At 43.8% G+C, this 12,471-nt stretch overlaps 1 protein-coding gene across 1 annotated transcript; it reads right to left on the bottom strand.

Annotated features, from left to right (window-relative positions):
- Positions 1-2,122: 2,122 nt before the first annotated feature.
- CHAMP1 (chromosome alignment maintaining phosphoprotein 1) lies at positions 2,123-11,129 on the bottom strand. Its single transcript, XM_029209773.1, has 3 exons — positions 11,044-11,129; positions 8,153-8,272; positions 2,123-5,647 (listed from the first exon to the last, which is right to left on the bottom strand). Exon 3 carries the CDS (start codon positions 5,607-5,609, stop codon positions 3,129-3,131), a length of 2,481 nt encoding a protein of 826 aa, XP_029065606.1. The 5' UTR covers positions 5,610-5,647; positions 8,153-8,272; positions 11,044-11,129; the 3' UTR covers positions 2,123-3,128.
- Between the last annotated feature and the right edge of the window lie 1,342 nt (positions 11,130-12,471).

The raw sequence follows: 12,471 nt of genomic DNA, 5'->3' as shown, positions 1-12,471 counted from the left end.
GATCATCCTAGATTATCTAGGGGCCCAATGTGATAACATGGTCCTTAAGTGTATGAGGGAAAGAGTCAGAGGAACATGTGATAACAGAAGCAGGGTCAGAGATGCTAAGTGCTCACAGATGCAGGAAGGGAATCATGCGGAGAGTGCAGGTGGCCTCTAGAAGCTGGAAAAGTGAAGGGGATGAACTTCCTTTTAGAGCCTCCAGGAAAGAATGCAGCCCTGCTCTCACCTTGACTTCAGCCCAGTGAACTTCGTAACTTTAACAGATCTGCATTGTTTCAAGCCACAAAATTTCATGCAATGTATAGCAGCAATAGGAAGTGAGTGATCAAAATTACATGTGAACAGAAAGAGCTAGATTGAGAAAGGAGACAATTTTTTTTTTTTAATCTAAGGGTGTAATTCATCTTAAAGAGGCACCCTTCATTTTGTGATGCTTGCAGATCAGATTTGATTAAGCATCAGTCTGTCTTCATCCAAGACAAAGCTACGGAATCTACACCAATATTAAAAACAAAAGCAGCATCTCCTACACAGACACTACAATTCACGTACTCAGAGTCAAGTGAATGAAAACGACATTGGCTCCCTAGAACATAATGGCATCGAGGCCATGAATGCTGTGTAAAAATGGTACGGTAATTTTTATTCCCTTTCATGTTATGTAAAATCACTGGGGAGTCATTAGAAAGTTGTAATTTCATAGGTAAATAAGAAAATGAAAAGATACAGAGTGGGTCATATTGATTAGTGAGGGATGCTATCGTATAGAAGGCAAAGTTACCAACGATTAAAAAGAACGTAAACAGGTTCTAAAGTAAGGGCACAGCTAACTAACCCTTGACCTTAGAGGTAAAAGGAGAAAAAAGTGGGGAGCCACAACTGAGGTGAGCCGAGAACATCGTGCTTTGGTCTAAAATTAAGGCCTTAATGCCCAGACTACACATGCATCACCGCTGCTTACCCTAGCGTTAATACCCTCTATCTTATAAAAATATTATTAAAAAACCACCATGAGATGGCATGTCGTAGGATCTAGTTAGCTCCCCCTTGAGCAAAGATATAGGAAGGACTCCGTGAGAAGTCTGCACCAAAAAGTGTGAAGTCCTAAGAATCTGTTGCATGTTGTTACGTATGCTCAAGCATGGTTGATTTGACTGCAGGCTTCAAAAGGGGTTCTGGGCACTGGAAGCCCGTTGTTCTACCCATAATTTTAATCAAGTCAGTATACGAGACGGATATAGCCAGGATATCTTACCTCTCCTACTTGCTGGCATCATGCCTAGAAGCAAACTCCAGAACTGGAAGCTTGTTGTCAAGGTGCCCAGTATAAACCAACAATCCCATCAACCAGTACCTTGCCTGCCAGACTGTGCTCTCCAAACAAGTGACAGGTCTGAAGCTTGTAAGATCTTCCCAGTATTATCTAAACATTGTCTTCCCAATTGGCATATGCATTTGGATGCCATGAATAAAGCGCTCCTTGTTCAAGTGTCTGGGAACACCTTGATAAAAGCCAGTATCTCAACCCCGGCTATGTATCAGAGTCCTTACGGCACTAAATGCTTCCCATTGTTTAAATGAAGCACTCAGGACTGACCACCACTGAGATTAAATGACCTTTAATGGGCTAATGTGGATTAATGAGAATTTTCATAGAGAGCCTAATGTGGCCAGGCCTCTGTATCCTTGGTTTCCACATTCGTGGATTCAACCAATCACAGATCAGAAATATTAGAAAACAATTTCCAGAAAGTTCCAAAAAGCAAAACTTGAACTTGCCACTTGCTGGCGACTATTTATATAGCATTTACATTGTATCAGGCGCTATGAGTAATCTGGAGATGATTTAAAGCATATGGGAGGACATGTGTAGGTTATATGCAATCTGCAGGGGGTCCTGGAACTGATTCCCTGTGGATGGACACCAAGGGATGACTGTACAGTGTTTCCCTTAACCTACCTGACCACAGAACTCTGAGAAAACCGAGCTTAGAAAATGCTGCTCCAGGTATGAAAATTAGTATGCTAAAAACAAGTGGAAATAGGAAAGAATAATGGAATTTGGTATCATACAATGAAAGTTACACAAAAGAAAACACACATGAATATGCTGCTAACATGAAAGCCTTTGTTTTTAATTTGATTGATACACATTTGACAAAATATTTTAGAATAAAATAATCCACTAACAGGCACAAGGTATTTACAGTAACAACTGTGAAAAACATAAAACTGATGTACTCTTAAACAGTAATGTCTATTTATAAAATTTTTTGTTGTGAATCCGGAAGACTTTCATTTCTGCTCCTTACCCTGGTCTGAAGCCCCGACAGATGGTGCGGAAGGCCCAGGAGTAGGAGGTGCAACCCTGACACATTTGGCAAATAAGGATCGTCTGTTGGTTTGAGCTCACGGGGAAGTGAAGGGCCAGATCTTGGGGTAAGGTCCAGAATGGAAGACTCCAAAGGAAACAACTAAAGACAAGGCCTAAAATCGCACTCATGTTTCTCAGTTTCCTACAGGAGAAGGCTGCAAACTATTTTTTTAAACGGACTCAATTTCCCCTCCTTTAGCAGAAAATCAGCAACCCTGAGACTCCAATCTTCCATAATATAAAAGTTAATAAACACCTAGAAGGGGTTCAAGATTTATAAATAACTTTATATGACCAAATAGAAACTTTAAAATAATTTTTATGATGCGAAAATACTTGAGAACAAAATTTCTCAAAATTTTCATGCCTAATTCTTAAACATTCTAACGAATAATTTCCAATGTCTGAAATTAGTTGCACAAAAAGATACACTTTAACTAGATGTTTTAAATTGAGTACAACTTGCTCTTGATTGTTAAATGGAATGCCTACCTCTTCATATTATTCAAATATACTGAAATTAATTTTACCCATCTGGAATATACAACATGAATTTACTGACTTACACGACAACCACATAAACAAAGATCAAGAAAAAAATAACCAAACGCTTATGCTTTGTAACACTACCGAGACACAGTACACCATACACGTCAACATCTACTGATCCAACTAGGCTATTTAACTATACTTTCAACAACGGGTTCAATAAACAACTCTGTAGAGCATATATCCACACTGTATTTAAAAATCAAATTTGCTGCTCCTCCAGTGGAGGTTCCAGAGCTTCCATTAGCTTTTTATTTGCCTCTTCATTATGCCGGCTTTGACAATGAGTTAAATGTTTCTTAAAGCCTCTTGGAAAATTTGACTCAAAATTACAACGTGGACATTTAAGTAAACTTTGCCCATGAGCTGCTACATGATTTTTAAGGAGAGATTCCAAAAGGAAAGCCTTTCCACAAATTGTACATTTGTAGGGACTGTGGACATTATGCTTGTTAACCAAATGATGCAAAACAGCACCTTTTTTCATAGCACGACAGCAACAGATTTTGCAGTAATACTTTCCTTTCCCACGCTTCATGTATTTTGCAATCTCTTCTTCAGAGATAAAAGCCTCTTTTTCTTCAGTAAACTGCAGTACATTCTTGGACTGCTCTGGACTAGTCATGTCTATTTTGTTCTCTTTACTGAAATCAATCGATTCCACGTCAACCTGCTCTTGATCACTGCTCGATTCTTGGCCCTTACTATCTATCGCATCCAGATCTGCTTTTATATACTCACTGCTACTAAGCTCAGCATCCGAGTTCTCTTGGTTGTCTTTCTTGAGCTTCTTAGAGGAAGGAAATAAAGTGTCTTCTAAGAGTTTCTTAGGTGTAGCTAGTAGTTCTTCCTGAACCAAAACATCACACTTTTGATCGTCTATGGCATCTGCCTGTAGTTCATCACCAAGCTCAACTGCCTTCTGAGATTCTGAGAAGACAGCAGCTTTGGGAAGTTCGGGGAAAAGGGCATGTTTCCGGGGCTCTGGAAAAAGAGCACGTTTTCGTGGTTCAGGAGAAGCACGAGAGGCTGTTTTGGTAGGCTCAGAAAACAGGGCAGGTTTTCTAGGCTCAGTATCAATAGAGAGAACAGGCTTCCAGATATCAGAGGAAGCTTTAGGGGACTCAGATGGCCCAGAAGGACCTGGTTTCCGGGTCTCAGGGAAGACAGGTTTCTGAGGTTCAATAAAAAAGGAAGACTTCCAGAGATCAGGGGAACCACCACGGGAACTTTTCTGGGACTCAGAAAAATCAAGTGAAGCAGGAGAAGTTTTCCGCTGATCAGGGGAAAGCTTCCAAAGCTCTGGAGACCCTGACGGTTTTCTGAGCTCTGGAGATCCCGCTGGACTACGGATCTCTGGGGACAGTGATGGGCCTGGTTTGCGAAGCTCAGGAGACAAGGGAGGTCCTGATTTACGGAGCTCAGGAGACACTGGAGGAACTGTCTTCCAATGTTCAGGTGACAAGGTGGGCGCTGTCTTTCGGAGTTCTGGTGGGCCAGACTTCCATGACTCAGGAGATGCGGGGGGAGATTTCCAGGAACCAGGTGAGACTGATGAAGACTTCCAGGACGCAGGGGACATGGATGGAGTTGGTTTCCAAGGTCCAGGTGATATAGAAGGAATTGGTTTCCAAGGTCCAGGAGACACAGATGGAGCAGGTTTAGCTGGCTTCCAAGGTCCTGATGATGCTGACGGACTGGACTTCCAAGACCTGGGGGACCCAGGTGGCCCTGGCTTCCAAGAACCTGGTGACACAGCTGGGGCTGGTCTCCGAGGCTCTGGGGACACAGCAGAGAATGGCTTCCAAGGTTCAGGAGACTCCGATGGGGACAGCTTCCTTGGCTCAGGGGAGACAGTCCGGACCGGCTTCCGAGACTCTGGAGACGCTGTTGGGGATGGTCCCCAAGGTTCAGGGGAGGCAGCCAGAACTGGTGACTCTGGAGATGAGGCTGAAGGTGGCCCCAATGTTTCTGGGAAATGAGAGTGTTTCTGGGGTTTGGGATTAGTAAGAGTTGCCTTTACTGGCTCAGGAGATACGGGAGCAAGTTTCTGTGGTTCTGGAGAAGGAACAGGGACTGGTTTCTGAGATTCAGAAACAAGAGGGACTGGTTTTGGAAGTTCAGGAGAAGAAACAGGGGCAGGTTTCGGAGGCTCGGGAGAAGGAAGAGAAGGTGTCTGTGGCTCAGGAGAAACAACAGGGCCAGGTTTCTGAGAGTCCAGGGAAGTAAGAGGAGTAGGTTTTGGTGATTCTGGAGACATAACTGGGCCAAATTTCTGTGTTTCTATGGAAAGGGCAGGTATAGGTTTCAGGAGTTCTGCTGAATTAGAGGCCATTTTCTGGTGTTCAGGAACAGAAGGGCTTTTCACAGGATCTGCTTCTTTGTTTAACTGATTTTTTGGTTTCTCATTCCATTTCTCTGGGGCTGAATGTTTGGATGTGATGTGATAGTATACATTAGAGTACATCTTGCTGGTGAAAAAGCATTTATGGCAGTGAAATAGCTTTGCACTTTTCTGGTAAAATATCATTTTACCTAACCCACCAGCATCCATTTCATCACAAAATTCTGGATGGATGGTACCCATGTGGATTTGTACACTTTCATAATCCGTGCCTCTGAAATTGCAGTGGTCACACTCCAAACGTGCCGATGGCTTACGAAGTTCCTGGAATACTTCCATTTTTCTAACATACACGATTATATTCTTTAAAAGCAGTGCTGCAATAAAGCAGAAATAAATGATTTTCAGAGAACATTTTTGAATAAAATGCTGTTTCTAGTCCATTCTATACTTGCATAAGTCTAGAATGGCACATGTATTTATTAGATAATATCTCTATAAAGATTTTGAAGAGATGGGAAAAATAATAATTAATTTTAAACTGAGTCCCAGGAACTCTGCTATTTTTACATACATCATCCCATTTAACACTCCTAACAATATGACTCAAATATTACTTTCCTTTACAGATGAAGAAATTAATGTTCAAAGAAATGACTTACCCAGGTTACAGGACTATCAGGGACCCAAGCTTCACTCCAGAATTATCTATTGCATGTGCCTTACACTTAGACTCTAAAACCGCGAGTCAATAAGATGTCAGTACGCAAACCTGAGTAAATATCAAAGCTAAAGCTAGGCTATTAAGGCAGACCAAGAAACTTTAGGTCCATTTCAGAAAGCACTTGTTAAACTAAATCTAACATGAAAAGACAGCTTTAAAAAAAAGTCAACATATCTTGTAATGTTTTATCCATCCTAATATACTTTATCCATTCATTTAATAAATTAATTATTTTGTGCCCCATGCTTTTCTAGGCGCTTGGGTTTAAAGGCGTGTCTTGCAATATGGTGCTTATATCAATTGGGGAGGTAAGAATGTGGAGGGCAGCACAGGAAGGCACTCAAGCAGAGATCCTGAATGATGCGATGAAGTGTGCCACAAATGGCAATTCAGATGGAGGACACACTTGAGGCAACTTGCTTGCCAGAAAACAAGACTTTTAAACTTTTAAGCTAGCCTTGTTAAGGTGGTAAAAGGAACAGAAGCTCACAGTTAAAAACATACTCATTCACGCAGTACAAGGTACTCACATAGTATCACTCCCCAGGGGTAGCCACTGTACTTATGTGTCACCGAAGAGAATGTCTATGTTTACACATTCTACACAAATGAGATATTAAGCATATTTTTCTGCAACGAGCTCTCATTTAAGGAAGAGAAGGTGTCTGTGGCTCAGGAGAAACAACAGGGCCAGACTCCAGGGAAGTGAGAGGTACATGTTTTGGTGATTCTGGAAACAACTGGGCCAGGTTTCTGTGTTTCTATAGTAAGGGCAGATACAGGTTTCAGGAGTTCTGTTGAATTAGAAGGCATTTTCTAGGATATTTTTACATACAGAGTAAGCACTGAATTTTCTTTGAATGTGAGAGTATTTCTGAAAGGGAAATTCCTAGAAATGGATTACCTGGTTCAAAGGCTATTTGCAATTGAAACTGACATTTTACCAAACTCTCAAAAAGTTGTCGTACTATTACACACCAACCAAGAGTGTTGATGTGAAGACTAATTCCCCAGCTCCCTCAGCATCAGAGTATCATTAAACTTCGAATCCTTTCTACTTCTTAGGTGAAAACTGATATCTCACTAGTGTTTTAATGTAGTTTAATGACAAAGACTGAATATTTCCCCTTGTTTATTAGCCATGTGTATTTCTTTTTTTTTTTTCCGGTACGCGGGCCTCTTACTGCTGTGGCCTCTCCCATTGCAGAGCACAGGCTCTGGATGCGCAGGCTCAGCGGCCATGGCCCATGGGCCCAGCCGCTCCACGGCATGTGGGATCTTCCCAGACCAGGGCACGAACCCATGTCCCCTGCGTCGGCAGGCGGACTCTCAACCACTGTGCCACCAGGGAAGCCCAGCCATGTGTATTTCTTTTTCTAGGATGTGCTTTGCCCATTTTTCCTAATTATTTGTAAATAGTCTTTGTATGTGAAAGAAGTCAGTCCTTTTATGGAAACTATCTTCTCACTTTATTATTTGTCTCGACTTTACGATTTTTTTTTTTTGCTACATACAATTGGTTTACATAAAAATTAAAAACTTAAAAGTGCTTCCCTTATGACTGTTTTAAGTTATGCCTTCCATTCCATTATTTTTTTAATCACTCAATATTTTCCCTATGACAATTTCATTCTTTTCTTACATTTGTATCTTTAATCCTCTGTGATCCAGCCTATATTTGACCCCAAATGGATAGTTCAGTCATCTCAACATTGATTACACATGTAACCAATGACATGTAATGTTCTATTTAGCAATTACTAAGTTTTGTGTATGATGCTATTCTGGGCTCTATTCTGTTCCCCACCAGCTCCATCTGGTATGCTCTTCTTAGCATGGGTATCCAACAACTGCTAAAACAGATTCTGTAACTAACGTATTTAGCACACGTTCATGCATCATTATATATATGGGTGTGTATGCTTTTATAGTTTTCCCTCAAGAACTCCAAGCACTTTTCAAAAACATACTCATCATAAAATATTCTCTTAAACGTTAGAAAGAAATGTTAAAAGCACACAAAAATACACGCAAAGCAATGCTGGTACAATACCGTTACTAAATATTGTATATTTAATTTACAATATAAATCCAGGACAAGTACTTTTAGAATGGGGAAGAAATACACACCAACATGCTTTTCCCCTAGTAGACTTACCAACTGTCTTACTAGAAGTCTTAAAAGTGGTCTTCAAAGGGCAGGCAAGTCTACATGGCTTTTCGACTAAACCACAGAAGACAGTGTGTAGTACACGAAGGACAAGATGAGCAGTTGGACCTGAGAAACACAAGGGAAGGGGAATCCAGATTACTTCTCTGTGAAAATTTGTGCCCTCTGTAACAGAATTCTGCCGATTTCCCTCACTACCCTGCCCCTTACAATAGCAAGAGGGGTCCAATCCAAGGCCTGGACACTAACTTTAATGAAACGACACCAAAGACTATAGTAGATACTATCCACGACGCCATCCTTGTTGAATTTTATTTTAATGATCCTCTATGGAATTAATGCCTGACCCTCACCCAACCAAACCCTTCTCAAACCCATCATTTAACTTCAGCTAACATGACAAGCACTCAGAAGACTCCTGCCGTGACTACAGGCTATTCTGTCAATTAAAACTTCTTATAGTTGAGGAAACTCAAACCCAGACATTAATAACTTGCTCAAGGTTAGGCAGTCCACGTCTGATGAAGGACCACAGCAGACCATGTTCTGCTATCTATCCAGGTTCTTCCTCAAATATCTTGACCAACCTAATACAGTGGAATTTAGTAAGATCCTGAAAAGCCAGTAAATGGGCCCAAATCAGACAGATGAAATTTATCAAACATTTAGAATCCAAATATCAATTACAAAACATAGGACTATAGTGAACTGCACTGGGCAGAGTATCCCAGTGGATCACTGTCTCCAGCTCTGGGCAGGAAGGACACTTTAAGATCTTGAGTCCAAACAGTGGGAATATGCAAAAGAAAGCAAACAGAATGGTAGGAAGTCTTTAAAAACATGTCATTTGTGAGCACAGACACTTAACTTCAAAAGAGGAAGAATTATGGATAATACACAAGCTGTCCAAAAACAAGTGGAAGCCAGCAGGAAAAGAGATTTCAGCTCAACATAAAGTTTTACCAAGCACTCAATCATGGAGTAGAGTGAGCTGCGCTGTCAGGCAGGAGCCCTCCATAACTGGGAGCCAATGATTAGTACAGGACCAGAAGGGTCCTCAGAGGACTTAAGTCCAACCGCATCATTTTATAATTGAGAAAAGTGATGCTGAGGGAGAGAAGTGACTTGTTAAAGATCACAACAGTTAGGTCAAAGAAAGCAACAGAAGACCCTGATTTCCTCACTCTGGATCTCTGCTGTAACAGTAATGATGTCTTCCCCATGGGGATGCTGCAGAATTGAGTTCAGAATTCAGCTGCTGGGTAGAGGCTAGAAACTGAGATTACTTCCAGCTTCCAGATTATAGCATTTTTTTCCCCTAAGTTTCAGAGTTCCTTAGCCTAATTATGAAAGTAACTCTACATTGTGCAGGTTAATAAAAATCTCTCATCCTACATTTCACCTCTACAGACCACATATTGTGTCTAAAAAACGTAAGTTTTAATCACGAGTGTTTTGCCAGTCCACCATCCTGTATTTTTCAGAGAAGTTTTACCATATGGTATCACACCTATTTCCATTTCCCATCCAGTTTCTTTCTTAACATCTAGCACCATTGATCTTTTAAAACATTTTGATGCACAGCTCTCCCATGTAAACTCAATATGCAGAGCATGTCTATAGCTAATTTGCTCTATTAATATATACACAGTAGCACGGCTCTTCATCCTTGCTGATTTTTTAAAAATTATTAAACTTTAGAGACGTTTTAGGTTTAAAGAAAAACTGAACAGAAAGTTCTCTGCTCTCATATACCTCCTTTCCTCCCCTGCACATCCTTTGTCCTATTACTAACACCCTATATTAGTGCGGTAGATTTGTTACAACCGATAAGCAAATAACATGTTACTGTTAACTAAAGCAGAAACTCTATACCCGTTCAACAATACCCTCTTTGAGTCACAACTGATAAACAAATAACATATGTTACTGTTAACTAAAGCAGAAACTCTATACCCGTTCAACAATACCCTCTTTGAGTCAAATCATACAACACTTGCTCTTTTGTGTCTGGCTTATTTCACTTAGCACGTCTAAACTGAATCATGTATCATAATTTTATTCTTTTTTAAGGATAAGCAGCATTCCAACTTTTTCCCGTTCACCTGCTGATGGTCATTTAGAGTCACTGCCTTTTGGCTGCTTCGAAGAAGGCTGCTCTGAACACTGGTGTCCAAGTACCTGGGTCCCTGCTTTCAATTCTTTGGAGTTCACACCTAGGAGGGGAAGTGCTGGACCATGGGCAACTCCATGTTGACACTTTTGAGGAACCACTGAACCATTTTTCCACAGCTGATGGCCGCTCCATTTTAATTCCCAGCCACCAGTGCAGGAGTGTACCAATTTCTCCACGTCCGAACCAACACTCTGGGTGTGAAGCGGCATCTCGTTCTGGATTCCCTTTCCGTAACTCTGCCGGCTAAGAGCATCCTTTGATGTGCTGCCTGGCGATCTGCACATCTTCCCGGGAGAGACCCCCACTCAAGCCCTCTGCCCAATTTTACACAGCTTTTTGTTGCTGGGTTATCAGATGCACACCACATTTCTCCCCCTCCGTGGGTTACCCCGTCGACTTCTGAACAGCACTGATGACAAAGCCCACGCAGCCGAGGGCGGCAGAGAAAACTGCCTCCAGGACCGGACCCTCGCGGGGCCGGGTCCCGTCTTCCCAGCGCGGTTTTAAACAAAACATTTCGTGCCTCCACGGGATGACGCAGGGCCTCCCACCCCTAGTGCCGGCAGCCCTACCCCGCCCGCGGCTCTGGGGGGAGGGGTCCTTCCGCCGGCGCCAGCGGCCGGGCCCCTCCTCGGCGGCCGCCCCAGGCTTCCTCGGGACTGCGGCCCAGACGACGCCCCTCCCTGCCCGCCCCGCTTCTCACCGGTGGGCCGCGGGCGGCGTCCAGGCAGGGAAGGACTGCGGGAGGCCGGGCTCGCGGTCCGAGGCGGCTCCGCGAGGCCCTGCGGCGCGGCGGCCTCCCGAATGGCGACGAGGCGCAGGCGCGAGCTCCGGGCGCGCGAACGTGTGCGCGGCCACAGAATGGGCCGGAGGGGGCTGACGGGAAGCGAGTTTGGCGCCGCGCGCCCTCCCGCGAAGACCAATCAGATCGCTGGTCGCGGAGCGCCGCTTTGTGGAGAGAGCGCTGGTCTGTTGAGCGGCCCGCCCCACCCCCGGAAGTGACGCGTGCTCCCACTCCGCCCCCCGGACGCGCCCGCCCCGGCTCCGCCCCAGAAGTTACAGCGAGCAGGCGGGCTTCAGGGACTGTCTTTGCTGTCGTGGACGGTGAGGGCTGGCAGGGTGGCCGTACCTGTACTTCCCGCCGGGTCGCGGGTCCGAGCCGCGGCCTGGGACCACCCGGCCGCTCTGAGTTTGGGATTTGTTTCTGTCTTTGGCCGTGTTCTTTAAAGTTAACAGCTCCGGAGCGCTTAAGTGCCCCGCCGAGACGGTGCTGCGTAGGGAGGAAAACGGCTGGCCGCCAGGTTCCCTGTGGGAGCCAACGGCATCCACTATCTCACTTGCAGGCACCTCTGGTCTATGCCTATGTTTTTTGTTTTATGCTCACTTTCACGCCAAATTTAAAACCTTGCATTCTTTTAATTCCTGGAAATAGTCTAACTTTAAATAGTAACTGGGGTGCTTTCTAGGAAATTTTAAGGTTTTTGCAGCAAAATGATCCATACTTTTGACCGGTTTTAATTTAGTTATTTAATTTTGGCTGTGTTGGGTCTTTGTTGCTGCGCGCGGGCTTTCTCTAGTTGCGGCGAGCGGGCTTCTCATTGCGTTGGCTTCTGTTGTTGCGGAGCATGGGCTCTAAGGTGCAGGCTCAGTCGTTGTGGCGCACGGGCTTAGTTGCTCCGCGGCATGTGGGATCTTCCAGGACCAGGGCTCGAACCCGTGTCCCCTGCACTGGCAGGCGGATTCTTAACCACAGCACCACCAGGGAAGCCCTAGATTTAATAGCTTTAAAAGAAGACCTTCCACATAATTAAAGGCTTTACAATTTTCAGTTATCTTTTACCTGAGCTGCGTGGACTCCTGGATGGAGGCACCGCCTGGGCTGAAGAGAACCTGCCCAGGTACACTGTAAACTCACTTCTGGGAGGGGAGAGGGAGGGGGAATGGGTGACGGGACCACAAATAAATGAACACCATTCGTCTTTACCTAGGCAAACGCTTCCCATCCCCCAAGGCCCAACCCTGAAACGAACTCTTGTCTCCTAACTTATGAAAAAGTTGTGTGTCAAAAAATAAAAGTTGAAACGCCACTAGAAATACAGGCAAATGACACAGATTATTTAGAAAAGAAGAA

Source organism: Monodon monoceros, unplaced genomic scaffold (genome assembly GCF_005190385.1).
Source record: "Monodon monoceros isolate NGI ecotype Baffin Bay Population unplaced genomic scaffold, NGI_Narwhal_1 Super_Scaffold_8, whole genome shotgun sequence".
NCBI classification, from domain to species: Eukaryota; Metazoa; Chordata; class Mammalia; order Artiodactyla; family Monodontidae; genus Monodon; species Monodon monoceros.
Note: the sequence above shows the minus strand (reverse complement) of the source record. Positions and strands in the feature narration are given on the sequence as shown.